The sequence below is a fragment of the Canis aureus genome, chromosome 7 (assembly GCF_053574225.1).
Source record: "Canis aureus isolate CA01 chromosome 7, VMU_Caureus_v.1.0, whole genome shotgun sequence".
NCBI lineage: Eukaryota > Metazoa > Chordata > Mammalia > Carnivora > Canidae > Canis > Canis aureus.
This window is the reverse complement of record NC_135617.1, coordinates 66,120,386-66,146,618: the sequence shown is the minus strand read 5'-3', so window position 1 is coordinate 66,146,618 and position 26,233 is coordinate 66,120,386. Positions and strand designations below refer to the sequence as shown.

Genomic DNA, 26,233 nt, shown 5'->3' with positions numbered 1-26,233 from the left:
CGAGTGTGCGCCAGGCAGAAATACGGGCTCATTGATGCTGTAATAGTTACGATTGTCCCTGTGAGGGGCAAAGCAGCAAGCTGCTTGAAACGCTATAAATCCCAGCTCCTGGTGCTGACAGAGAAATTGAGCCTGGAGGGGTAGAGGGGGCATGACTGCTTCCTCGCATTCTTAGCACTGTGCAGGGTGCTCTCATCTGTGGGTCTCATCCTGGGTTGAGACCCAGTGGGTGGCCAGTGTGGCCATGGGAGCCTGGCCAGGTCCCCTGGTCTCATGTTAACTCCTCAGTGGCCACTCTGATGCCTTTGGTGGTGGACTGAAGGCCCAGTGGCACCTCTGGTCTCAGGTCTTACCCTTACTGGTGTCACCCTATGGCCCCTTCCCCACTGAAGACAGCAGCAGCAGAGCAGGGGCATCCATCACTTTCCTGCCTCCATTGTTTAGTTGAGAGTTTAGAGCCCAAGTCCTACATCTAACTCTGCGCAAACTCTCTTGCTGTGTAGCCTGGAGCAACTCATGTCTCTGCCTCAGTTTATGTTGAACTGAGATAAAATGCTGTGGGTGGTGGGACTCTGATATTAGAGACTAATGTGAAGGCGTACGTGCTCACTCACTCTCACGTACTCACACTCCCTGTGTACTCACCTCGGGGGAATCAGGTTAGAAATGAAGATCATCAAGGGCTCCAGTGGCACTCCGAAGCTCAGCTACACAGGGCGGGATGACCGGCACTTTGTGCCCACCGGCCTCTACATCGTCAGGACGGTGAATGGTAGGTGACAAGTGTTCCCTGACCTCCTTCCCGCAGCCAGGGGGACTGGCCCAGACCCTGACTGAGCCTGCTCTGGTACATAGTGGCCAGCTGGCATGTCTTGGAGGTGTATGTTGGAGTGAGGACCATGTTTCCCGAGCCTCTTCTGTTCCTTGGTGGGTCCTGGGGGTTGGGTTGGGGCTGGGGAGAGAGGACCCCAACTGTTCTGTGTATACATGGTGTCCTCATGGCAGGGAAAAGGACCTTCTCAGGGGGCACCAGATGCAGGAAGTTTTAAGCTTGGCCATTTGCATCTTCTGTACTGTCCCTTTTCTTCAGCACCCTCTGGCTAACAGAGCCCTGCCTCTGCCGGGGTCCCAGAGTCGTCGCCTGGGTGGCAGGTTGGCAGGACTGGGATGGGGTTGCTGAGAGGTAATGATCTCTGTTGCCCTCCTTGACCCCTGTGGACTGGTGATTGAGGCTGCGTCCTCACAGGCCGTTCTTTACCTGCTTTCTGGGACAAGAACGGAAGAACAGGAGCACAGAAAGACCCACCCCTACTCTGGCCTGCCCCTGTCCCCTGTGAATAATTTGTGTCCTTTTTGGCCTTTCCCCTCTTCTTTCTGTCAGAGCCGTGGACTATGGGATTCAGCAAAAGCTTCAAGAGGAAGTTCTTCTACAATAAGAAAACCAAGATCTCTACCTTTGACCTCCCTGCAGACTCCATTGCCCCATTTCAGTAAGTGGTCCTCCTTCATGCCTTCCCCCTCTACAGTTTCTGGTTCTCCTGCCAAGATGCCAGCCCTCTCAGGGCACACCCCAAGTCCCGAGAAAGATGGCTGCCCAACCAGGTGCTCCCCTGAACATGTGCCGGGCTCCTCCCAAGGGTGGGGATATGGCCCCCCCTAAGGTGTGGCCCCCTTCTGGGTAGAAGCTCAGTGAGAGGTGAGTGATGCTAGGACCTGCTGTGATGGTTGGGGTCCCAGGTGGGCAGCCCCTTGGAGCAGCCACTGCTTACGTGACTTTCTGGTACTGGCCTGGTAGTGGAAACATACTGAGGACACCTGCAGCCCTGTCCCTTGGGACTCAAGGTCCTCGTCATACCGCATAAGGACCTATGTCCATTTGCAGGATTGTTGTCATAGGTTTTGGCAGCAGCCAGCAGCCCTAATGTGCTTATAACTAGCCACTGACAATAGCTTCTGTTGCCACACTATACGGTTTTATTAAAGCAGCAGTCAGATACACCAGGAATATCAGTAATTGTAGGTAGGAATCCTGTTGGACATAATCAGCAGCAGCAGCTTTTTGTTGGGAAAAGCTGGTTCTGGAAGGCAGGGAGGAGGAGCTAGGGCCTACTGGGTATCTTTTGGCTGCCAGAGGGAAGACCCTTAATTGGAGTCAGATGAACTTCCTCCCTGCTGACCCCACTTGACCTGACTCCTCAGAACCAACCCACTAAATCTCGGTCACTGGGGCTGGGGTGGTGATCTTTTGGTCCTGCTCCACCTGAGTGCAGCCCTCTGACCTCCTTTCTCTTCCTTCTCCCCAGCATCTGTTACTATGGCAGGCTCTTCTGGGAGTGGGGGGATGGCATCCGTGTGCATGACTCCCAGAAGCCCCAGGACCCAGACAAGCTGTCCAAGGAAGATGTCCTCTCGTTCATCCAGACACACAGCGCCTGAGGGTGTGGGGGGGCCCACCCCTGTTGAATGACCTGTTGTTCTTTGAGTCAGGGCACTCTGCCTGGGGCTCACAGTACCGGTTTTTTCCCCTTCTAGGAAAGGGTCTGGGGAGCACAGTCACTGCAGCCTGGCCATAAGGGGTGGGAGGTGGTGGTGGTCTCTCCATTCTCCCTGAAGAACTCCGTTAGGGACCTTCAGCGGACGCTCATGTTTCTTCTGGGACACCTTTCAGACTTCCCTTCCCAGAGACCTGCCTGGGAACAGTCTTCCCTGCCAGGGCTCAGCCTGAAGGATGCTGCTCCTACAGCGGGTTTGAGGTTAGGGCCCAGGGAAAGTGCGGCCAGTGGAGGACGTGTCAGAGGACAGCAGGGTCTTGGCTCTGCCATTCTCTCTTGTATCCTGTAGACTCACTTTTCTGAGTTCCATGCACTGCCCTGAGGGTGGCCACGCTCCTGCTCTGCCCAACTTTTTATTGGGCCGACCCTGAGTGGGTGTAGGCCAGGGGCAGCTCCTGTACAAATCAAGGTTTTGTTTCTTTGAACTTGCTCTGTTTTGATGACAACCTGGAGAAGATTTTGTCTCCTCTTTGACCCCTGTCCTGGTCTTCCCTGGAGTTCCTCCCAGCCGGACCTCTGACAGTCCCGCAGGCCGGGAAAGGGAGGCATGTGGGCCACACATCCCTGACACTGCATCATGACACAGGTAGTGTCTTGGTAGTGGGTGTGACTGCCTCCTGGGGTTGTAGAGCTTTCCTGGACCCCATCCCCTCTTGGTCTGAACCTTGGGCAGCTCTAAAAGAGGAAGCAGCCTTGAAGACCTGCCTTTTTCTATGCCCCAGAGAAGGGGCCCCCTGGCAACACGGGGTACCTCTGGGGTGGGGTCACACCTGACCCTTTGGCAATCATGGCACCCCTATTTGCCACAGCCACTTTGCTAACCCTTCCCTTCCCCAATAGGAAGTACAGTCACTTTTGTTTGTCCTTTTGTGGTCACTCCGTTTCCTGTCTTGGCAGGGGGGGAAGAGGGGAAGCTGGGCAGTAGCTTTGGGTGGGGGAGGGCACCTGTGGTTTTTAATGGGAAATACCTCTCAGAGATGCTCCTATGGGCTCCCTAGAGCCCCATCCCAGTGCTAGGGTGGTTTCCATGGAGATAGGGCACTGAGACTCTCCATGAGGTTGGAACGGACTCTACCTCGGGGGTTGGGGGGGGGTGTCTCCAGCCAGCATCCAGCCCCTCCCTGCCCCCAGGTTGGCGGCAGCACCGCTGAGAAAGCTGTATTTCCACCCAGTTCTGGGTATATCAGTGTGTCTTGCAGAATCTTGGATCATTAAAGATAAACATATTTTTAATGCCTGTGTGGCTCTGTGCTGGGGCTATTGCTGTTTGTCCTTGGTGCTGTGTGGTCTGGGATTGGCTTGGATGAAACTGCTTGGGCTGGAGAAGGGGGGAAGCTCTGCTTAAGAGGGGAAAAAGCAAAAAAAAGAAAAAGGGAAAAAGCAGGCTGGTTTATTCAGAGCCTGTGCCAAGTTCCTGGGCCCTGCAGGCCCTGCTGCTTGCTGCCAGAGAGGGGTCCAGGAAGAGTCCAGAAACTATGCAGCTCCTGTTGGAAGCAGGAACTGGAGAATGAATGAACCTACAGCCAGTGGGGCAGGGAGGCACCTTCCGCCCCCTTCACATAAATCACATGGCTCACTCATGGTGGCACTGTGACAGTCCAGGATCAGTCTGTGTGACTAAAATAACAGAGGCGTCAGACCAATTAGTGTCACTAGACTGGAGGAAGAGAGGGAGGGAGACACGGTTTTGCTGACCCCTGGCCTGCCTCCCCTCCGTTCTGGGCCTGCACTGGCGGGGGAGGGTGTCGGGGGGTGCCGTACTTGGGGTGAGGCGGGAAGGTGCTGATGGCACCTCCCTCTCGGCTCAGGGCTAGAGCTTCTCTGCAGCTCCACAGCTCCGGGGCTGGCCGCCTACAGCCTGCCTACGCTCTCGCTCCTTCCTCCACCCTGGCCCCGAGGGTCCTTTCTTTTCACCTTTTTCATTGGTGAATTCTCTGCCAAGCCCTACTGTGATCTGCCTTGCTCTGGGCTCCCACCTCTGGCCTTCTGGGTGCTGGGACAGAGTCCAGGTGGGGTAGGGGGGTGGAGTCTGTTTGCCTCTCCTGCCCCCTCCCTCCCCAGCTCAGGTTGGCTCTGCCCCTACTGCTTCTCCAAGCGAACACTGCCTGATTTACTGGCCACCGTCACTGTAAGTCTGGTCATCACCATGGCTCTGGCTGCCCACTCCCTCTGCCACGCCTCACCAGCCCTGCTTGCCTCTTGAAGATGGATTAACTCTGTGCTCCCATGGGACCTCCACATGACTTCAACTCCCCAGTCACCCTCTGCACAGGCTGCAGTTTTTCCTGCCATAATTACAGGCAGTGGCACTGACTGGAGGGCAAAGACAGTATGTTTGGTGGGGGCGATGGACAGGTGGCGCAATGCCTAAGCCCTGGAAATGGCTCCCAGAAGAATAGTTTTGGCTTGAAAACTGCTTTCCGCGGTCTCCTTATTCCCCACTTAAGCTGGGGACTCCAAGCACTTCCCCTTGAACATCTTTCCTTCCTGGATTCCCAAGTGCCACCCCCCACTGCCGTCCAGCTGCAGTTAGACCATGACATTTACTCAGCAGACGGGAGCAGTGTGGCTGTTCTTTATTGCCTTTCCCTTGGGCTGAGGGAGGAACCAACACACGGTCCTGGAGACTCAGGCCCCAGAGCGGGACCAGGAGGCAAGAGGGGCTGAAGTCCTGCTCCAGTGTCTGGGTTGAGGAGAAATGCTCCTGTACCTTGGCTGTCTTGAGGCTTGAAGGGCCTGCTTGGTAGTGACCAGGAGGCCCAGGGGACCCTGTGCTGACCGTAGAGAAGCCTCAGGCTCACATGGTCCAGCAGGCATAGATGAAGGTCAGGAGGATGAAGATGGCCACCGAGAGCACCATGTTCCTCCGGTTCTCCTGTCGAAGCAACTGTAGCTCCTTCTCTGGGAGAAAAGAGGGCAGTGAACATGTAGTTTGGGCCCATCCGCTGCTCTCCTCTGCCTCTCTGGCAAATGGGTATAGACACTCCGAGAGCAGAGGTCTTCCCTCCCTGCTCCTCCACTTCCTTATCCACGAAAATGACTGTCCTTGATCTGCCCAGATTCTCACAACCTTTTGGCTACAGATCCTGGCCCAAAGGAATCCCACCACCCAATGCTGCTCAACCATTTTTCTTCAAATGCAGTGGAAGTTGACAATGGAGTGTATGAGGGGGTCATCAAAAAGGCCACACCTGAAAGCCAAGCTAGGTGTTGGCTTGGCATCACTAGGTGAGTCCTCTGGCCTGTCACTGTCGGTGGTGGTGAGGGGGCTGCTTTGTGGTGCTCATCCTTTCAGGGGGTCTCATCTGGGCAACTAGAAACTCAGGGTGACTGGGGCTTTTTGAGCCTGACACTGGAGTAGGTATGGGGTGGGGCCACCCCATCAGTGCTTCCAGTTCTGCCCCCTGCTGGAGGCCCAGCTAAGTGGAAACCAGGGATGCTAAGAGCAGACAGTCTGTGCCCAAAGGGTGGTTGGGCTCCCTTCTAGAGGAAGCCAGTCCTATTCTGTGGCCACACTGAATCCATTCATCCCCTTGTGTGACAAGCAGGTGGGTGGTACTGTGGTGCCTCTCAGGTAAACTGAGGGCTGATACTGCAGTTGTGGAAATTGCTAGGCTTGAGAGAGAATGAATATCGCTCCCCTCCTTGTGTAGAGGAGTGGGTAGGTACCTGTAAATCCGCTCTGGGCAGGCCTGACTGAGACCAGGGCCCAGGTAGGGGTATGTGTGCATACACATGTGCTGTGCTTACAATGTTGATTCAAACTGGTCCCTCTGGGAGGTTCCCTGTCACCTGGACTGTTCTAGGGCTGATTCTTGGCAGGTCAGGTCTCTCGGGGAGAACAGAACAGAGAAGTCTGATGAACCTCTGCAGACCGGCTTCCTCTGAGGCTGCTTGGGGCAGGGTTGGGGCAGGGTTGGGGTAGGGATGCTAGTAGCCACCCTCCGGCTCTTCACTCTCCTGGCTCTACCTGGCTCTGCCCCCGGCGCCCAGAAGGTGGCAGCATTGCTCCACCCACAGTAGCCCTTCCTTCACCTCCAGGGGTTTTCCTGGGATGGAGTGCAAGGGGGGGAGGGGATGGGAGGTGGATCTCCCAAGTCTGGGTGGACGGGAGTCTCTTCTGGACAACCATTCCCCTTCATCCCACAGAGGAAGAGCAGACCCACAGGCCTCTCCATGTCCCCCAGAACAAAGGAACAAACCTGCTCTCCTTCCAGGCCGCTGGGCTTACAGTGGGTTCCCTATAGCCTCAGCGGGGGACTGGGGGTGGGTGGAGGGGGAGAGGTGGTGAGGTTGACTCCCTTCCCAAGAACCCACTTGATCCCCAGGACCTGGTGGGTTCCTGGGCTGTTTGTCCTCTCTTGACCCTGGGACTGGAGGATGGGCTTGGTAAAGGAAAGGAACTTTCTTACCATAGTTGGAGGCTTTGCTCATCAGGCTGTTTTTCTCCTTCTCCAGAGACTTCCTATGAGGGGAGAAGGTGTTTTTTTTTGTTTTGTTTTGTTTTTTTTTTTTTTAATTTTTATTTATTTATGATAGTCACAGAGAGAGAAAGAGAGGCAGAGACACAGGCAGAGGGAGAAGCAGGCTCCATGCACCAGGAGCCCGATGTGGGACTCGATCCCGGGTCTCCAGGATCACGCCCTGAGCCAAAGGCAGGCGCCAAACCGCTGCGCCACCCAGGGATCCCGGGAGAAGGTGTTTTATGGCTCAAGCCCTTTAGCCCCATCTGAGGGGCAGCTGGCACACCAGGGCAACGGACGAGGGAACAAGGGCCCCAATCTCCAGTGGCCAGGGGTAGGGTGAATGGAAGCCCAGGGCCAGGGCCCCAGGCTGAAGATGGGGGCTGGAGGAAGGAGAGGCGGGGGCAGACACAGTACCTGGCCTCTGGGCTCAGCTCCGCCCCGTGGAGCCTGGAGTTTACTTCCTCCAAGTCTTTCCTACACCGTGACAGCTTCTCCTCCAGCCCATCGATCTGCAACACAGCACCCAGCAGAGAGGGATGGGTGGCAGAGCCTTTCAATGTACAAAATAGTTGGGATCCTGGGATGGGGAGGAAGGAGGCTCTCGGAGTCTTCCTGGACAGCACCCTGCTCCCCTGGGCCCCCAGCCTCTCTGTTTTGCTGTCCTCTACCTCCACACAGTGCAGCCTGAGCCCCACAGAGGCAGCTCTGGGTGCCAGAAGGTTCTCTGAACCACCCTGACCCTCTGGACCGAGAGTGGGCTGGGGGCAGACAGGAGCAGTCCCTCATTCCACCCCACCTCCCCAGCACCTGCCCCAGCTGGCCCCACAAAAGGCACCTGCTGCCCAGGCTTAGCCTAGAATGCAGTGAGGCCCTGCCTTTCCCCAGCCCTCCACGTGGTAGGGATTGGGGGGTGCAGTGGTTGGACATCTAGGGGCCAAAAAGCAGAGGTATTTTTTGCATTGACACACTTCTGCCGGTAATCAAGTTAAGAATATATATTTTGCTATAAGAATCAATAAAAATCACTGAGTGTAAAAAAAACACAGCTCAAAAAAACTTGTTTCTTTCTGACTTGGTTCTTGTGCAAAAACATTGCCTATCATCAAGGTAGCTGTAACTTGTAGGGCAAAATAGCTAAGCTCCTCAAAGGCTGGCTGCCAAAAGTATCAGTTTTCCCATTTGTTTTGATTATAGTTTCAGAGCTGTGTTCTTGGGCATATAATGTGAGTTGTGGGAAAATGATTTGTAAAATACTGGACTAGATCGGTCAGGCCTGGTACTCGTATCATACATGTGGCTTTGAAAATTCATGTCCATCTGTCTCCAGGTGTCTGTCTCCTCGGCCACCTCCTGCTGGCAGGAGCCTAGATTTCGGTGGCTGGGAAGGTTCTGAGGGCCCTGTGTTCCTCATGGCAGCTGACTGAATGGTGCCTCAGGTCCCCAGGATGCTCCATCTTCCACCTGACTTCACTCCTCACCACATCCCTGGGTCATAGCAAATATGACCTCTAGTTCACAAATGGGAGACTGGGATCCCCAGAGGGAATGAGTCTTCTGAGAAATCAGCCTGGAGCACCCCTCTCCTTACTGGTCTCTGCCAGTTCTTTATCCAGTCTCTTCCAGAAAGGCCCCTGTGGAGACAGTAATCCATGACTACAAGTGCAGAGGATCCCAGAGTCCCAGGCAGGTGTTCTGGGGCTGGCATCAGGAGAGCTGCACTTGAAGCCACCTGTCCCTCTGCCTGGCCAGCACCTAGCTCAGCCACTTCTGGGTCGGCCGCTTCGCCTTGTCCCAACGCCTGGCCCAAGTGCCACTCCATCTGCCTCCTTTCCTGCAGCCTCAGCTGGCTGCCGACTCCAGCTCTAGAAGCAGGGCCCTGTGGGAGGGGAGAGCCCTGAGTTGACTGCCTGCTTAATTATGTCACTTCTCTGCTAATTGGCACCAAAGGTAGGACTGTCCTAGGGAGCAGCCTCCGCAAGGAGCTGGGGCTGTGCCTGTGGCGGCCAGCGGCCATCCTGAAGCCTGCACTGTCGGGAAGTAAGCACCAAGCAGCCAGGCGCAGGGAACAATGACAGTCCAATGTGATGGTCAGTGGGGCTGGGAGAGAACAGCATGTGCTTCAGGCCACTGCGCGGCCCAGCCCCTGGGGACCCTGAGACTTACTGCTGCCATCCCATGGTGTAGACATCACAGGGCACCAATTCCACACCAGATCCCAAAGCTTAATTCTCCAAGCGTCACCTCCTCCATGAGGCCACCTCTGCTGCCCCTGGCTGAAGGGTACCATCTCCTTCCATTGGCAAATTAATTAGCCCTTCTCTCATAAGGCTGACAGCACACTAGGTCATCCCAGCGACAGGTGTCCAACCTCCTCCCCTTCCTGGACTCTGGGGACCTCTACTAACAGTATAAACTTGTGGCCCAAGGATCCTGTATAGCCCAGACTGGCCCATTCCACTTGTGCATGTGACTGCCTGGCTCCTAAGGATGCCTGACTTTGTAGCTGCCATCCTAGGATGGGGGCTGTCTGTCTCCCCTTTGTGGTCACCACAAGGCCCGGCCTGCTGCAGTCTTTGTGTGTGTGTAGCTATGGAGGAATGACTAGGGTTGGACGTGGATGGAGCTGAGGAGCTAGGGGCAGATCTAGACCTCCTGTAGCAACCAGAGCCTGAACTCCTCCCCTCGTGCCCACAGAAGCTCGAGGAAGCTAAAAGGAGAAGCAACTACACAGGCACATAGATTATGTACTTGGTGGAAAACCCTGTGCCAATCTTTGGTCCTAGGTTAGATTTCTTCCTGTCACCCCTTGGGCCAAGTCCCAGTTTGCATGTCACTCTGGGGGGAAGCAGGTTGGGGATTTCCATCCCTAAACACATCTGGAAGGCAACCAGGTGCCCAAATAAGTGGTAATTGGCCCAGAATAAGGCCGGGAACTCATGCTGAGCAAAATCTTTAAATTGAGGCTGGCAAACCATAAGTGGCCAAGCCAATCTGCCATCGTGCTCTGGGCAGGGCCTGTGGAGCTGGCAGTTGGAGGCCTTTATCTGAACAAGCCCAATTTATCTGCAGTTCCACTGAATATCCCCACTTTCATTTACCACTTTTTAATGAGGCTTAAACGGACGAACACAAATCAAGGTTTTAGGGACTCAAGTTCTAACCTCCCTCTATGAATATTTATGTCCTGCTGACAGCTCTCCCTCTGATTCCCTTCTAAATAGCAAGTTCCCCTTTTTTATAACCCAGCTGCTTGATGTGGGCTGAGTGAGGGGAGGCTGAGACTGTCAGGCAGCTCTTCTGTGGGCCACAAACCCGTCCTCAGAAGGTGACCCTGCTGGCAGTCAAACACCCTGCAGCATTTGCTGAAGCAGAAGCCGGCTCTCCAGCAGCTATAATGATGGGTGCAAAGATTCAGGGTGACCTGGCTGTGAGAAGGCGGGGAGGGAAGGTCAGGATGCATCTTTTAGTCAGGAGTGGTGGCTACAGAGTGGGGCTGACTCGGATGGGCCAGGAATGGGGGAGAGGACCCAGAAAATGGGCATTAGAGGATGCCGCTCATTGGGTTTTCAGTCAACTCTGGGTGGCATGCGTGTGGATCATGCACTTTGCAGGCTCCCTAGGGTAGATCTATAGTCCTTGATTAGCTTTCCCTCTGTCGCCAGGTTAAAGGCTATAGATGACAGACAATAGAGAGGACACAAGGTTAAGACCAGAGTAAGAAGACAAATGGCCAGAAGAAGATTCTAAAAATATAGGGTCAGAGCCAGGCAAGCAGTTGGGAGCCCAAGTGCCTGGAAGCCTGAGACTGTGGTTCCTGAGAAGTGCAGTAAGGAGTATAGGCTGCCATCAGGTGCCTCAGCTTGCGGATCACTTGCCCTCTGAAGGACTTCCGTAATTCTGGGCCTCATTTTATTCCTGTGAAAAACAAAGTTAATGTTTCGTATTTCATAAAGTTGTGAGGATGATATGAAGCAATACATGTCAGGTGCTTAGAATAGAGCCGAGTACGCACACCGTAAGAGTTAAATAAGGTATGTGCTATCATTATTAGCAGAGAATGGTTTTCACTAGATCTTTAGAGAAAAGAAAAGTGAGTTAATGTGAGGTTAGAGTAAGGGAGGGAGCAGTAGGGGTGTGTGATGGAGAGGAGTCTCCACTTATCACTGGCTGGCAGCAGCTGGAAGGGGAGGCTGTCTAGCTTGGATAGAGCCATCCTTTCGAGTCTATGGAGGGATTCAGCGGTCGAGGTGGGGAGGGAGGGCCTGCAGGGTACCTCATGTCCTACCTGGGGATGAAGCTGGGGTGGGGCTCTGAGGTTGGGCCTGGTGGCACCTGAGGCTGACACCCAGAGCAGTGTCTAAGCGCACAGACTTGGGTGTGGTCTGGGCAGGGATAGGCATCTGAGGGTACATGGAAAGGCAGGTGTAGCCTGGCAGGTGGAGACCATGTCTACCCACACCATGGCTCTACAGGGCCTGGCATCCAGCTGACCTGGGAGAAGGACTGTGAAGCCCCAGGACTAAGGCAGAAAGAGGCCCCATCAAAGAGATTGGACCAACTCTAGTAGGAAGAGAAGGCTGTACTCTGGAGGCCACAGAGGCTCCCAGGACTCCTGCCCAACAGGCTGGATACAAGGGTCAACCAGCAGGAGGAGTGTGGCCGGCCCCAGACTGACTCAGGCACTGAGACTTTCCTAGAGCTACAGAGGGCAGCATTGCTGGCTGTCACCATCACAGGCAAAGTGGGAACAGCCAAGGTGGCCACTGAGATGCGGCACTCATTCAGGCACAGTGTGGGAGCAGAGAATGGATACCCTCAATGTAAAATGTCATTAAAAAAAGTCTATGCACGACCTTTATATTCAGAAGACCAAGTGTCCATTTTTACACAGGAACAAAGAACAGTGTCTACTTGAGATGATGGTCAGCAGGTGAAGTGCAGCTGCAAAGAGACACTAGAAGTCAGAAAGTTGGGGGTGTGAGCTCTCTACCAGTTACAAACTGTGCCTTCTGGCACTTCACACAGGGTTGAGGACTTCGTAGGTGTGAAAAGCTGTGTGCTGCAGTTCAGGGGACCAGGAAGTAGGTGGTGAGTGTGCAGGGTGCCCTGGTGGGACTGCTGGCCTGAGCCCAGAAAGGCAGATGCAGAGCAGGAGGGAAAAAGTATAGAAGGTAGGCAGTGGGAAGGAGCATCCCTTAAGTAGGGGAGGAGCTGAAGGTCCCAGAGGTGGCTCTGGAACTGGGATCCAGGAAATCTGTACTTGATCAGGAAAGGCCTGTGAGTGATTCCACCACAGTGGGGATGAGAACCGCTGCCTTTCTGACCTAAGCGTGGACTGAGGAATCAGAGCCTGGAGCCTGGTGGGCGGCTTCAAGAGCGGGCAGAGGAGCAGGCTCAGTGAAATAATTTAGGACCAAGGATTATCCACGGGGTGGTAGTGGCAGGTGGGGGTGGGAGTAGGTTGCATTTCTTGCATAAGAATGTGAAGATCTGGGGATCCCTGGGTGGCGCAGTGGTTTAGCGCCTGCCTTTGGCCAAGGGCGTGATCCTGGAGACCGGGGATCGAATCCCATGTCGGGCTCCCGGTGCATGGAGCCTGCTTCTCTCTCTGCCTCTCTCTCTCTCTCTCTCTCTCTGTGTGTGTGACTATCATAAATAAATTAAAAAAAAAAAAAAAAAAGAATGTGAAGATCTGAAGTCAGCCTGCCAGTCAAGGTCAGCAGAGGCTCCACCCCAGCCAAGTGGGGCCACTGATCCTGTTGGCAGGTGCCAAGGGAAGGGCTTCTTCATTTCTAGTCATCAGGGACAGAGACTTCCTGCAGCCTTCCTCAAGCGCCCTTGGGATGCGGCTCAGAGTGCTGTGGGCACCGTGTGTTGCTCCCGGGGTTCAAGAGCCCCGAGCCAGCTAAGCAAAATCCCCTCTGCCATCTGACGTGGGGAATAACACCTTATTCTCAGAGCTTTAGGGAAGTCTCCCTGGGGCCCTATAACACCATAAAACCACTGTGTTAAGAGAAACTGTAAAATTCGTCTGGAATCCCCGTGAGGCTTCTTTTCAGGAGTGTGGAGCCTCCTGGAATAGACACCCTGCCTCTTTGGGGACAGTGAACCTGAGTGCCAGCTCACTCACAGATAACTGCCCAGCACACCGGTCAGGTCAGGCCCAGCCCCGTGGGGTTGGGGCGGGGCAGCTCCAGGTCAGGCTGCTGCCAGGCCCTCGTCCACAGCTCATACTCTGACAGGCATGAGCCACGGGCTGTCGCAGGTGCTCCTACCGAGGCTGGCTGAATGGGGCTCCTGTGGCAGCTCGACAGCCTGGGAGGTGGCTCCCCACCCACCTCAAGCCACTGTCTCGGGTCAGGCTTTGCAGAATGCACTCTCAGGACTTAGAACTCTGCGTTACGTAGGCTATTCTACTCTTTGGTTTAGTAAGTTATTTCCGGTTTTCCCAGCCTTGCTCTCAAGAGCTTCTGGCCAGTGACTGCCAGAAGTTGCTGGAACAGGTTAACCTCAGGAGTCAGGCAGTGGTCACGGGGCATATCCCACAGCTGCCTGGTCAGATACCTGCTAATAAAGAGCATGGTGTGGGGGTATCTAGATGGTACAGCACAAGGCAAAGCAGCTTCCAGAAGCCAAAAGCCCATGCAAAACTAAATCACACTACCAGCAGCAGCCAACATTTCTACGGCATGTGCTGTACGCCAGGCCCTGTTCTGAGCACCTCACACACAGAATGCTCACAATAACCCTGTGAGGGGAGAAGTAGTATCGTCAGTTCAGCAGCACCCCCATCTGCTGGGAACACGCCCCAAGAGCCCAGCAGATGCCTGAACCACGGATAGTACTGAACCCTATATATATGATGGTTTTTTCCTGTATGTACATACTTATGATAAAGTTTAATTTATATATTAGGCACAGGAAGAGACTAACAATAATAGCAACAAAATGCTATATAATGAAAGTTATGTGAATGTAGCCTCTCTCTCAAAGTATCTTACTGTCCTGTATTCACCCTTCTTGTGCTGATGTGAGAGGAAAAGGTACCTAAGTGGTGAGACGACACGAGGTGAATGGCGCAGGCACTGTGACACGGTGTTAGGCCGCCATCCGCCTTCTGACAAAATGTCAGATAAGGAAGCTCTGGCCGTGGAGATGAAGTTACTTGTCCAGGGTCACCCAGCCAGGACACGGGGGTGCTGGGCAGTGCAAGGCTGTACTGTTAGCGCCCCCCTCCCAGAGCGCCACCAGCCGGAAGCCACCCGTAGCTACTGGGAGTAACTGCCCTCCTTGTGCCCCAGGCTGGGTGGGCCTGTGGCAGCTTCGTGGACACTACCAACCTCTGCAGCAGCTCTGTAAGGAAGGGGCTGGCCCTGTTTTAGAATTTTTTTTTTAAGATTTTATTTATTTATTCATGAGAGAGAAAGAGGCAGAGACAGAGGCAGAAGGAGAAGCAGGCTCCACGCAGGGAGCCCGACGTGGGACTCGATCCCAGGTCTCCAGGATCACCCCCCAGGCCGAAGGCGGCGCTAACCCGCTGGGCCACCTGTGCTGCCCCTGGGCCTGTTTTAGAGAGAAGCAAACTCCCAGGAAGGAGATTTTAAGCAAGGTCACGTAATTGGAAAGTGGCAGAGCTGAGGGTCTGAATCTGAGTCTTTCTGCTTCAAAGCTTATGTTCTTTCCAACACTTCAAGCTCTTTCTCCAAAATCCCTCATGAAAACATTCATGACAAAGAAGGGTTCTGCTGGAACAAAGTCATTCCACATCCCAGTCGAAGCCAATCTAAGCTTGTTGATCTGGTTTCAACAGTCTCTACTCTGAATAATCTCGTACAAGGGCTTTGCCTAGTCTCTGTCCACGTAACAGCTACTCTCCATGAGGGAAGAACCTGACCGAAATCTGCTTGGAGGCAGTGAGACGGGAGTAGAGCGCCCATGCTCTGTGTTGAAGGCAATCACCTCGCAACTTCTAGCTTCTCCAATATCCCTGGCACCCTCCCCCAGATTGCCTAAACGGCCACAGCACCCTCCAAAATCCAGACAAAACAGACCCAGTTTTGAGGAGAAAGGTGAGCCAGGTGGGCCCGATAAGCCCTTCTCTCCCAAGTCGGTAGCAAGGCCTCTTTTCACGTGCCAATTCACAGCCCTGAGAGTGGTGCCAGCTGTTTTATCTCCAGCCCCAGCAGCCTGGGAACTGGATTTCTGGAAATCCACTCATTTTCACATGTCAGGGAGGCCTCGGGACATTTATTATAATGGGTAAGGAGGCCAGAACACCTGCCCAGATGGTCTGTGGCAAGAGTGCTGGGGCTTTCCATCTGAGGCCATCAGGCCACTGGGCCAAGTCACATTGGGGTCAGGAGCCTTGATTTTCCAGGTGACCAGCCTCAAACCCCAAAGGGCCGATTGCCCTGACACTGCTGAAGGGAAGTTTTCCTGTGGAGGAGGCTCAGGGCTCTGTGGGGACAGAAGACAAACACCTCCATGCATGTCTCCCCAAACCATCAGAAGTTTCTCTCCCAGGCCGAGCAGATGAAGACCGTAAACCTTCCCAGTTTTAATCAACCAACAATTTTCAGGAAAAGCAGAGAGCTCATCATTTCTCGGGAGAATCACTGCCCCTGCCCCAGGTCAGGAACACAAGGGGCTCTGCTGAAACGCCTGCAAGCTCTGAGGCCTTGTGAGGCCTTCTGGTGTGCTGCTCTACCAGGAGAGCCACATCAGTCCTTGCCTGAAGCCTGCAGCTGTCCCTGGGCCAGGACGTTGTTTGGGGTATGTTTTCTCTTCTTCCCCCCCCCCCCATATATATTTTTTGATAAATTAGCAAAAGCTTCTTCATCTCTGAAAGGCTCAAAGCACTATTCAAGAACTGGCATCCACCCCACGCCTTATGAATTCATTAATTAAGATGCTGGCAAACAGCCACTCCACACATGCTGACATCCAGCCGTGTTAGGTAATGAGGTTTTAGTCTCCTGACCCCCGTCAAGTGGAATGGAGCCAGACACAGGCTGCCGAGAGAAATCACCTGCCCGACGGCAACCTGTCGCTTGTGCCAGGCAGCAGGTGGGGCTCATTTAATGGTCAGTGGCCCTTGTGGTGTTTGCATGCTGTGAGCCCTTCTCCCAGCCCCTGGACGGTGGCTGCCCGGCAAGGTGGTGTCCAACTGCCTGCCCTACAGTGGCCTCCTAACCTCTGACCACTGAACCCCTCAACGGGGCCTGGATGGCAGGGGCGAGGTTCAAGTGCTTCCTCCAGCCATTCAAGCCAATTCGGGAAGTATTAATGCTCCACTAAGCTACTTCTGGCCCTTGTCTCAGAAAATTGGTTCCAGAACTGTGACTGTCTCCACCCTTACGTTGGAGGAGGTAACAGAGAGGACATGACCACTGGTTGACCTGAGTGCGGGACCAGGGCCATCGGAGGCTCCGCCTCCCTCCACTGACCTTGGAATGTACTGTGCTGCCCACTGTTTCCGCAGTGGAGCTGTTCCAAGGACAGAGCCTTGAGAGACCATGTGCTGTGGAGACCATCTGGACTGTAGACGTGACTGAGCCCAGTTACAGCCTCTACCCAAACTCTGAAGATTTGGCGGGCAGGTGCAGAAATCTATTCCTCTTATTTATCGCCCGAGACAAGCCTCACATGTAAGTTCCCTTGCTTAGTAAACCTGCCACCTACCAACCTGGAGTGGTCTGCCTCTTTTTTGGGTATCTCTCTGCCCTCCATGGAAGGAGGCCAGTGTGCAAACCAACAACTTGGTGCTTCTGCCCCTCTATGCCTTCAGAGAGCTTTCAGCAGTGGTCTATACTAAGCAGATAATTATAATGTCAACGTTCTTTCCTCCTGGTGCTCATCTGCCTAGGCCATTTTCTCCCCTCAATTTACCACCTCTTTTTCTGGTAAGGATTCTGAATTTAAATGACTCCCATTTGCTTTTATTCCTTCTAGTAGATGTTTAGTTAGCCAACACAACATTAATTCCCAACCCCTCTTCCTTTGCCCACCTCCATTACTTAGAAAAGCTCAAGAGAAGATTTCCCATACTCACTGCAGCAAGGCATGGTCATGATCCAGTTCTGGCCAACGAGATGTTCCAGAAGTCAGCTGGAAGACTCCTGGGACAGCTAATGCTTTGTTGATAAAAGGGACAGTATTGTAGTTCCTTTATCCTTCTTTCTGACTTAAAGTTGGATATGATGACTGGAGCAGTGGCAGCCATCTTGTGACTATGAGGAAACAGCTAAGAGAATGCAGAAATACTGGCCTTGACTTAGCGTTTGAACCAATGTCAATAGCTTACCTCCAAATTTGTTATGGGGAAGAAAGTATATTCCTTTTTACTTAGATCAGTTTTCTGTACCTTGTAGGCCAAAGTTTCCAAACTGGTAGATTTTTGTACTAGGGACCAAATCTAATCCAGTTAACCCCCTTAAGATGTCAGCTAAGACACCACAGACCTGTTAAGACCCACTGGCTGTTGAAACATCTAAAGACACCAAGCTGGATGGTCTAGCTGTGAAAGAAAAATACAATGACCAAGTAACAGCTCATTACTATCAGAGGTTACAAAAGCAGAAACAGGATTTACATCAGCCAAAATCCTGCATTAGACTGAAATGCAGACTTTCCCTCCTTCCACACATTAAAATCAGTAGCAGAGCTGGTGATTTCTCATCTGAGTGTTCTCTCGTTAATCAGAATTAACTCTCAGAAGCTAAACTCATAGCCAGTTTTTTCCAACTCTGAGGTCTTACAGGGTGGCAAATGAGTTAGAGAAAAAGACCTTGAGAGGAGACATGAGTGGAGGCAGCTAAGGGTGCTTTGGTTATCCTGGGAGGTGACTGCCCTGTACAGCTGGTGCAAGCCAGCCCTCAGGGTGAGTGCTGCCTGCTTGGTAATTGCTTCATTACAACAAGTAGAGACTGTTTGCAGGTGCTGAGATCACTCACTTGTGGGGGTTTTATTGCACTCGTCAGATTAACAAACATTTTGATTAAATCACTACTTTATTGGCTCTGAGCGTACGACTTTTAATAAGAGGACAATATCCACTGCTATTGAGCATCAGTGCACATTCAATACTCAGATCCGCTGGGGGCAGAGGAACAGGTGGGGAGACAGCCAGATGCCAAGCTTTTCCTAAGGTGCACAGTTATAGATCTCGAATCTTAGAATATCCAAGCAAAAGTAACCTTAGATCACAAATATAAGTATCTACATTGGTATTGACAGGATAAAAAAAAAGAGTGAATGTGACCGGTAAAGGCACTCAGAGAGCATATGCCCACCAAATTTAAACCATTTTAGGAACCTCTATGTCAGCCAAACAAAAGATATCTGATCTGTATTTGGATCACAGTCAATGAACTTATAACCCCTATTGAAATCCAAGGTCTTCATGTTTCAGAAAAAGAAACTAAGTCTGAACAAGGGGATTGGACTTAGCCATGATGGAAGACGGACTGCAAAAGAACTATAAAGGCTACTAATAAGGGTATTGTTTGTTGATTTTCTCCACCTTGAGCCAGGCACATGCTAGGTATTTCACACAGATGGTCTCCTCAAAGCCACACTTCAGTCTGGGAAAGCATCTCTTGAGCTTTTCTAACCTCGGTAGTGGAGATGGGCAAAGGAAGAGGGGTTGGAGACCCACTGGCTGGTATTTCACACATATGGTAACTTCAAACCACACCTGAGGTTACAAATCAAAACCATAATGAGATATCACCTCATGCCATTCAGAATAGCTAAAATTAACAACATAGGAAATAAGAGACATTGGTAAGGATGCAGAGAAAGGGGAACCCACTTACACTGTTGGTGACAATGCAAACTGGTGCAGCCACTTGGAAAACAGTACGGAAGTTCCTCAAAAAAGTTAAAAATAGGGCAGCCTGGGTGGCTCAGCAGTTTAGTGCCAACTTTAGCCCAGGGTGTGATCCTGGAGACCCGGGATTGAGTCCCACATCGGGCTCCCTGCATGGAGCCTGCTTGTCCCTCTGCCTGTGTCTCTGCCTCTCATGAATAAATAAAATCTTTTTAAAAAAATTTTTTTAAAGTTAAAAATAAAACTACTCTACAACACAGCAACTGCACTACTAGGTATTTAGCCAAAGGATACAAACATAGTGATTTAAGGGGCACATGTACCCCGACATTTACAGCAGCAATGTCCATAATAGCCAAAATATGGAAAAAGCCCAGATGTCCATCGATAGATGAATGCATAAAGATGGGCTTTATATATATATATATATATATATATATATATATATATATATGTATTATATATGGAATATATGTATAATGGAATACATGTATAATGGAATATTATATATACATAATGGAATATTATATATAATGGAGTATTACTTAGCCATCAAAAATAATGAAATCTTGCCATTTGCAATGACATGAATGGAACTAGAGGGTATTATGCTGAGTAAAATAAGTCAGCCAGAGAAAGACAAATACCATATGATTTCACTCATATGTAGAATTTAAGAAACAAAACATGAACATAGGGGAAAGGAAGGAAAAATAAATAAGATAAAAACAGAGGGAGGCAAATCATAAGAGATGTTGTACTCTAAGAAACTAAGGATTGCTGGAGGGGAGGTGGGGGATGGGGTAACAGGGTGATGGGCATTAAGGAGGGCACTTGATGTATGGAGCACAGGGTGTTATATGCAGTGGATGAATCACTAAATTCTGCCCTTGAAACAAAAAATACAGTATATGTTAACTAAATTGAGTTTAGAAAAGAACTGAAACCCACCACACTTGAGGTAAATTGCAATCTGCAGTAGAGATTGCAGGTTGTCCACTAGACAGGCTAGGCCCTTCTTCCGCAGTGATGCAGTTATAGCTGGCCATGTGGCCTTCTCCTAGCCAATGAATGCATTTCCCAGCAGCCCCTTGCAGGTGGGTGAGGTCTCAAGTCTTAGCTCACATTGCTGCCAATGGAAAGTAGGCACACTGGGTCCACGACTCTTTTTTTTTTTCTTAAGATTTATTTATTTGAAAAGAGAGAGACTGCAAGCAAGTGAGCGTGTGAGTGGGGGGAGGGGCAGAGGAAGAGAAAGAATCTCAAGCACACTCTCCGCTGAGCCAGGAGCCCAACATGGGGCACTATCCCAAAACCTATGAGATCATGATCTGAGCCGAAATCAGGACCCAGATACTTAACCAACTGAGCCACCCAGGTGCCCCCGGGCCCGTGACTTTTAAGACAGTGATGCTTATGCTTCCTCTACTCTCTCTCTGCCAGGGTACACATCAATGGGATGTGACTTAGTTTCATTCAGGAGGTGACATTAAGGTACTGAGGGATGGCAGCACCACGAGATGAGGGAAATATGGCAGAGCCACTGCCGCTCTGGTACTTCTAGACCAGGGACTGGCAAACTATAAGCTGGGGGCCAAATACAGGCCACTGCCTTTTTCTCGTAAATAAAGTTTTACTGGGGGAGCGCCTGGGTGGCTCCGTGGTTAAGCGTCTGCCTTTGGCTCAGGGCGTGATCCTGGGGTTCTGGGATCGAGTCCCACATCTGCTTCTCCCTCTGCCTGTGTCTCTGCCTCTCTCTGTCTCTCATGAATAAATAAATAAAAATCTTTTACAAAAAGTAATATTTATTGGAACACAGTTACACCCATTAATTCTATGTTAATTCTATTGCCCATGGCTGCTTTTGTGCTGAGATAGCCTATCTAAGCATAGCTGATGCTCCTTATTCATGATAGTTATGTTCTATAAAGTTGCTGCCAAAAATGAATTATCAAATACTGAACCAGGTTAGATTCCTATGAGCCTCTGGTCACGACAGTTTTATCAAGTGATCAATACAAAACCTTGTTTCTTGTGTGTTTCTGTTTAGAGACCTTATTTAATATATATTATTGATTCATTAACATTGAACTCCTAGCCAACAGCACTATAACTCATTTCTGAACAAAGCCTATCTAACATATTTTCTCTGTAAGGCAAATACAGCCTTCTTGCAGTTTAGGAAAACTAGATATCACTTCAGCACTACACTTGAGGGCTGTTTTTAGCAACAAAATCACCAACAAAAAGCACAGAGACACCCAAAAAAAATGTGGCACTAAATGGACACCTGTTTACGGTATAAGCTGAAATAAGACAGCAGAGCAATGCTTTGTTCGACCTTGGCTGCACCTCAGGTGACTCTAATTTTTTACTGGTTTGTTTGAGGCTTACTGCAAAAGCACTGCAAGTACTGATCTGGAGGTTACAAAAACATTTTAGCAAGAAGGCAAATTCACAAATACAAAATCCATGAATAATTAGGATCAACTGTAGTTGCAACAGAGATCACAAAGCCTAGAAATGTACTATCTGGTCATTTATGGACAACTTCTGTCAATTCCTGGTCTGCCTTATTAGAATAAAATAAACTTTCTGAAGCCACTGAATTTTAGGATTTCACTGTTACAGCAGCTTATTGTGTCCTAATCAGGTTATAAAGTCTATGCTTTTCCCATCACCCAGTGCCACCTCATTTTACCACTCATATTCTCTTTTATTTTACTTTTTAGATTTTATTAATTCATGAGAGAGAGAGAGAAAGAGAGAGAGAGAGAGGGGCAGAGACACAGGCAGAGGGAGAAGCAGGCTCCATGCAGGGAGCCTGATGTGGGACCCGATCCCAGGTCTCCAGGATCAGGCCCTGGGCTGAAGGTGGCGCTAAACCACTGAGCCACCCGGGCTGCCCTCATATTCTCTTTTAGAGGGAGGGTCATATTTCCATCAACCACTTTTCTGTACCAAGTAAGCCAATATTTCTCAAGGGGTGATACTAAAACCTGTGTCAGAATGGGTGTGTGTAGCTGGTTAAAAATCTGCATTTTTAACCAGGGGGTGCCTGGCTGGCTCAGTCGGTAGGGCATGGGACTCTCAGTCTCAGGTTTATGACTTCAAGCTCCACGATGCGCATGTAGCCCACTTTAAAAAAAAAAAGAGAGGAGGGGGATCCCTGGGTGGCGCAGCGGTTTGGCGCCTGCCTTTGGCCCAGGGCGCGATCCTGGAGACCCGGGATCGAATCCCACATCAGGCTCCCGGTGCATGGAGCCTGCTTCTCCCTCTGCCTGTGTCTCTGCCTCTCTCTCTCTCTCTCTGTGACTATCATAAATAAATAAAAAATAAAAAAAAAAAAAAAGAGAGGGGGACCGGGGCGGGGAGCAGTAGGTTGAGCATGTGCCTTCGGCTCAGGTCATGATCCCGGGGTCCTAGGATTGAGTTCTAGCGTCGGGCTCCCACAGGGAGCCTGCTTCTCCCTCGGCCTGTGTCTCTGCCTCTCTCTATGTGTTTCATGAATAAATAAATAAAACCTTTTTTAAAAAAATGCTTATTTCTTATTGAAAAGGTACACTCAAATGTTACTGAATTACTCGGGGTGGGAGACAATTCAACTTTCCATTTGCAACAAGCTCTACAAATTATTCTTCATTCATTCTGAAGTTTGAGAATTCCGTTACCGGCAGTAAGCTCCTGAAGACCACTCCCCGTATCTGTCTGGTAACCCCCGGCAGCCGTCGAGGGACTGGAACACAGAGGAGAGGCGCCAGAGGGCAAATCGCCGGTGCTGCCTCTCACCCCCCCCCGCCCCCCCCCCCAGCCTGGGCTCTGCCTGAAACCTCAGTTTCCCCATCGCTTTAGGCTTGTGGTGAGGGCTGAGCACGCGAAGGGAGCAGCACAAGAAGCCTTAATGTTCTTTCCCTTCCATGTGCAGTATATTATTTTTAAGCTCTTTGGGAACTTCATCATTCCAGAATCCCCCACAAATTCCTAGAGATTCCCAAAGTAATTTTCAAGCCACGAGCTTCAATCCCCCAGACGAGAAATTCCCCACCTCAGGGGACGTTTACGCCATTCAGCAATATCCTCAGCAGTTCGGGTTCCCTCACTTCGGGGGGCTCCCCCGCAGGCGTCGGAGCTCTGGGGTGCCCCTCCCCTCCGGGGCCCGCCCGCTCGCGTCCGCGGCCGTTACACGCCTCCCCTCGGGGCTTCATGTCCGCGTCCCGCCCTCCTCGCGGCTTCCCCTTCCCCTGCACGCGTGCTGCCCCGCGGAGGCCCCGGCTCCCCCGTTCCCACCGCCGGTGCCCCCGCGGGATCTCCAGACGCCGTTTCCCCCACGCTGCCCCTCATCTCCGGGGGCCCCGTCGGCCGCCCGCAGGCCCCTAGCGCCCCCCCCGCCCAGCGCGCGTCGCCCTCGTCTCCTCCCCTCGGCCCCTCCCCGCCAGCCTGCAGCCAGGCCGCCCCACAGCTGGCGACGCGGCCCAGCCCCACCAGTCGCCTCACCTCTAGAGCGACGCCCAGACTCTCCCGCTTCTTTTTGGTCATGTTACTTGCGGGGATCCCCCGGTCACTTATTGGACGCACCCGCCGGCGGCACCACGCATGCGCAAACGCCGTACTCCGCTCCCGCGGCCGCGGAGGGGGCGGGGCCGGGCCTCCCGGAGGTCACCATCTTGCCGAGGGGCGTGGCCTTGGCGGGGCGGGGCGGGGCGGGGTGGGTGGCCGGGTGGGCCTGGGAGGCCCCGTGGCCGCCGTGCGGAGGTGCGGCTGCTCCTCCCCTCCGTAGCCCAAAACCGCTTTACACCCTGAGACGGTTTTCCACTCCATCTTCTCCTTCTGTACCCTTCATCCCTTCTTGTCACCACCTATTTTGAGGCCATCCCGCCTTCAAATTCTGTCCACAGCGCCTGAAGCACTGCTCCTCCAGGGAGCCCCACCTCGAGGCCCTGGGCCCCCTGGGCTCTGATAATGACCTGTTGGTATGCCCCTCCCCCCCTTTTTTTTGGGCCAGGTGTTCTCACTCATTTTTATTGTTTTATTGTGAGAACCATCTACAGGGGCTCCTGGCTGGCCCAGTAGGTGGAACACGTGACTCTTGATCTTGGGGTTGTGAGTGAGCCTCACCTTGGGTGTAGGCATTACTTAAAAATAAAAATCTTAAAAAACAAACACAAAATCCGCAAAGCTGCCTACAAACATCGCAGAAAACTTAAAATGGAAAGCAACACCCTTTACCCTACCACTCTTAGCATGGTTCCTGTCTTAGTTCCTATGTATTCCCTTCCAGGCCTGGTCTCAGATATAGTATCTTACACTATTGTGATCCTATTGTACAGTACACTGTAGACCTATGCCCTTCGAGATGTTTCCTGACCCTGTGATAAAAAAATGCTATGGGTATTTTGGCCCAGTTACCCAATGTAACCGAAACTGGTTTCCTGATAAACACCTTTACCACCTGTGATGTACTCTGATATTTTCTCTTCTAGTCCATTTCATTTGTAAAAAGAGTTGGTGGCAGGAAACCTATTAAGTTTATTTCATGATCCATTAATGGATATTGAATTGCAATTTGAAAACCAGTCATAGACACTTCCTCAGATCTTTCCAATCGTCATTTGTGCTAGCTGTATATACCACCAGGTGAGTACATACCATTCTTGTATTGGACATTATTCTGTTGCACATTACTTCCAAATGCCAAAGCAAACATTTTTGTGTGCATGGCTCTTTAAGATAAGTTTGCACAAGTGGGATTACCAGAATCAAATTCCTTATTTTCTGTCCAGTTACCTTTTGGAGCTTGTGTTTCTGTGTGTGAATGATAACCCTGACTCAACGTTTGGGGGAGAAAGGGTGTTTTCAGATCTGTGTTCTCTTCTTGATAGAGTCATTGAGTAATGGAGCTGGAGGGAACCTTAGATATCATCTTGCCTGGCCGCCTGACTGAAGTCCACAGAGGGAAAGTGTAGTAAATTCTGTCTAAACAGGAAGCAGGCTGTGGAGTGGTTGTTTTGAGCAGTTCTCAACTTAACACCCAGCACAGGAAAAACTTGTTCAAGAACATTGTCCATCAACTGTCACTCAACAGCATTTATTGTCAGAACACTCTTCACAGCATTGGTTCCAATCCCAGAAAAACCAGACTTTGTACTTCCCAATTATCACAGCCCCAGGCCCAGGGGAGGTGAGAAGAGAGGGGGAAAACACTGTGTTCTTTTAAAAGTGGCTCCTTATGCATTTGTTTGGCACCAAGAAAAAGCCACAGAGATCAAAGTGGGCTTCGATCCCTTGTCTCTCTCCCCTACTCCCTTGTGAAATGATGGGCAAGCTGTCCTTTTTCTCTGGAATAGCCTCAAATTTTCCGCATCAGACCTTGTCCCATGGTTCTAGTAAAGGTACAAATACTTGAAATGGGGCTGGAATAAGAGCATATGTGGATTGTAGCATCAGGGCGGGGGGGGGGGGGGGGGAGGCTGACCTGGACTCTAGTCCCCAGCTCTGCCCCTTAGTGCTGTGATTTGGGACAAGACGCTTAAATTTCCTGACACCATGTTTTCCGTGCTTGCAAAATGAAATGAGCTCAAGAGGCTGGGCTTGTAGGGTCGTTGTGAGAATTACTAAGCGGTCAGTGCTGTGCTTTGTGAATGACCAGCAGAGGCTCAGCAGGATTGATGCATCAGCCACCAGCTTTCCACTGTAGGGGTTTGCTTAGCAACTGTTGCCATTTGTATTTTTTTGTTATTGTTTTGATATCAGTGTCCATCAGCTTTGACACTGCTGTAGACTATCTGTTGTTAGGAGTTTGGGGCGAATAGTTGGGTTGTTGCCTGCTATCAAGTGGTTCCCTGCAAAAGGCAGCTCCCAACCTACACAAGTGTCCCTTTGTGACGCTCTCTGCTTTCTCCACCTCTCTACTCCTCCTTCCTGCTGAGCCAGCCCATCAATCATGGGTTTCTTGTGCTCGGACGTTACAGACAGCATGATCCGGTGGTGCTGGGGAGGCTGAAAAGCCCCAGGTGACCGCTGAGGCTGCTACATACAAAGACCAGCTTTGAGTCCCATGGGGGCTGACTGGTGAGCCTACTGCAGCTTGGCTTTGGCTTTGTGCTGGAAACTCTGCCCGCATGCAGATGGATTACTAGGGACCGGTTGTCTGTCTTTGTTTTCTAGTGGGCTGTGGTTCTGAACTGTCTATCTGTGAGTTTTAGAGCTAAGTGCTTAAGTGAAATAGGGCACCGCATTGGCAGGCTGGATAATGGGTTCATTCCTGGCTAGGCCAGATGCTCACTGCATGACTTGGGCAGATAGAGCCCCCTCTTTGACTTTCAATTTCCTCATCTGTGAAATGGGCATGGGGACGGGGGCGGGGGGCAGGGGGAAACTAGACAGCT

At 51.5% G+C, this 26,233-nt stretch overlaps 2 protein-coding genes and 1 long non-coding RNA gene across 4 annotated transcripts in view; 1 reads left to right on the top strand and 2 right to left on the bottom strand.

The window, feature by feature from the left end:
- The window catches only part of CMTR1 (cap methyltransferase 1), a 50,290-nt gene extending 46,505 nt beyond the window's left edge, over positions 1-3,785 (top strand). For both annotated transcript variants that reach the window (XM_077904186.1, XM_077904185.1), the window contains exons 22-24: positions 660-772; positions 1,382-1,490; positions 2,304-3,785. In XM_077904186.1, coding sequence (XP_077760312.1) covers positions 660-772; positions 1,382-1,490; positions 2,304-2,436 — 355 coding nt within the window. In that variant the 3' untranslated portion in view covers positions 2,437-3,785. The remainder of the gene's footprint in view (positions 1-659; positions 773-1,381; positions 1,491-2,303) is intronic.
- Positions 3,786-5,113: 1,328 nt separating this feature from the next.
- On the bottom strand, positions 5,114-23,494 carry CCDC167 (coiled-coil domain containing 167). The gene is made up of 6 exons (XM_077904189.1): positions 23,343-23,494; positions 8,748-8,894; positions 8,607-8,649; positions 7,433-7,595; positions 6,965-7,017; positions 5,114-5,453 (listed from the first exon to the last, which is right to left on the bottom strand). The coding sequence occupies exons 1-6, from the start codon at positions 23,382-23,384 to the stop codon at positions 5,350-5,352; spliced, it is 552 nt and encodes a 183-aa protein (XP_077760315.1). The 5' UTR covers positions 23,385-23,494; the 3' UTR covers positions 5,114-5,349.
- LOC144317589 (uncharacterized) lies at positions 8,901-23,067 on the bottom strand. Its single transcript, XR_013383593.1, has 3 exons — positions 22,894-23,067; positions 17,070-17,261; positions 8,901-15,475 (listed from the first exon to the last, which is right to left on the bottom strand). It is a non-coding gene; the product is annotated as an uncharacterized LOC144317589 (long non-coding RNA).
- Positions 23,495-26,233: the final 2,739 nt, after the last annotated feature.

Coding starts and splice junctions, on each gene's coding strand:
- CCDC167 (XM_077904189.1), bottom strand. CDS start 23,384: ATGACCAAAAAGAAGCGGGAGAGTCTGGGCGTCGCTCTAGAG. Junction 8,650..8,747: donor CTGGCCAGGCAGAGGGACAG/GTGGCTTCAAGT, acceptor CTGTCTCCACAG/GGGCCTTTCTGGAAGAGACT. Junction 5,454..6,964: donor GAGCAAAGCCTCCAACTATG/GTAAGAAAGTTC, acceptor CTTTTCTCCCAG/AGAAGGAGCTACAGTTGCTT.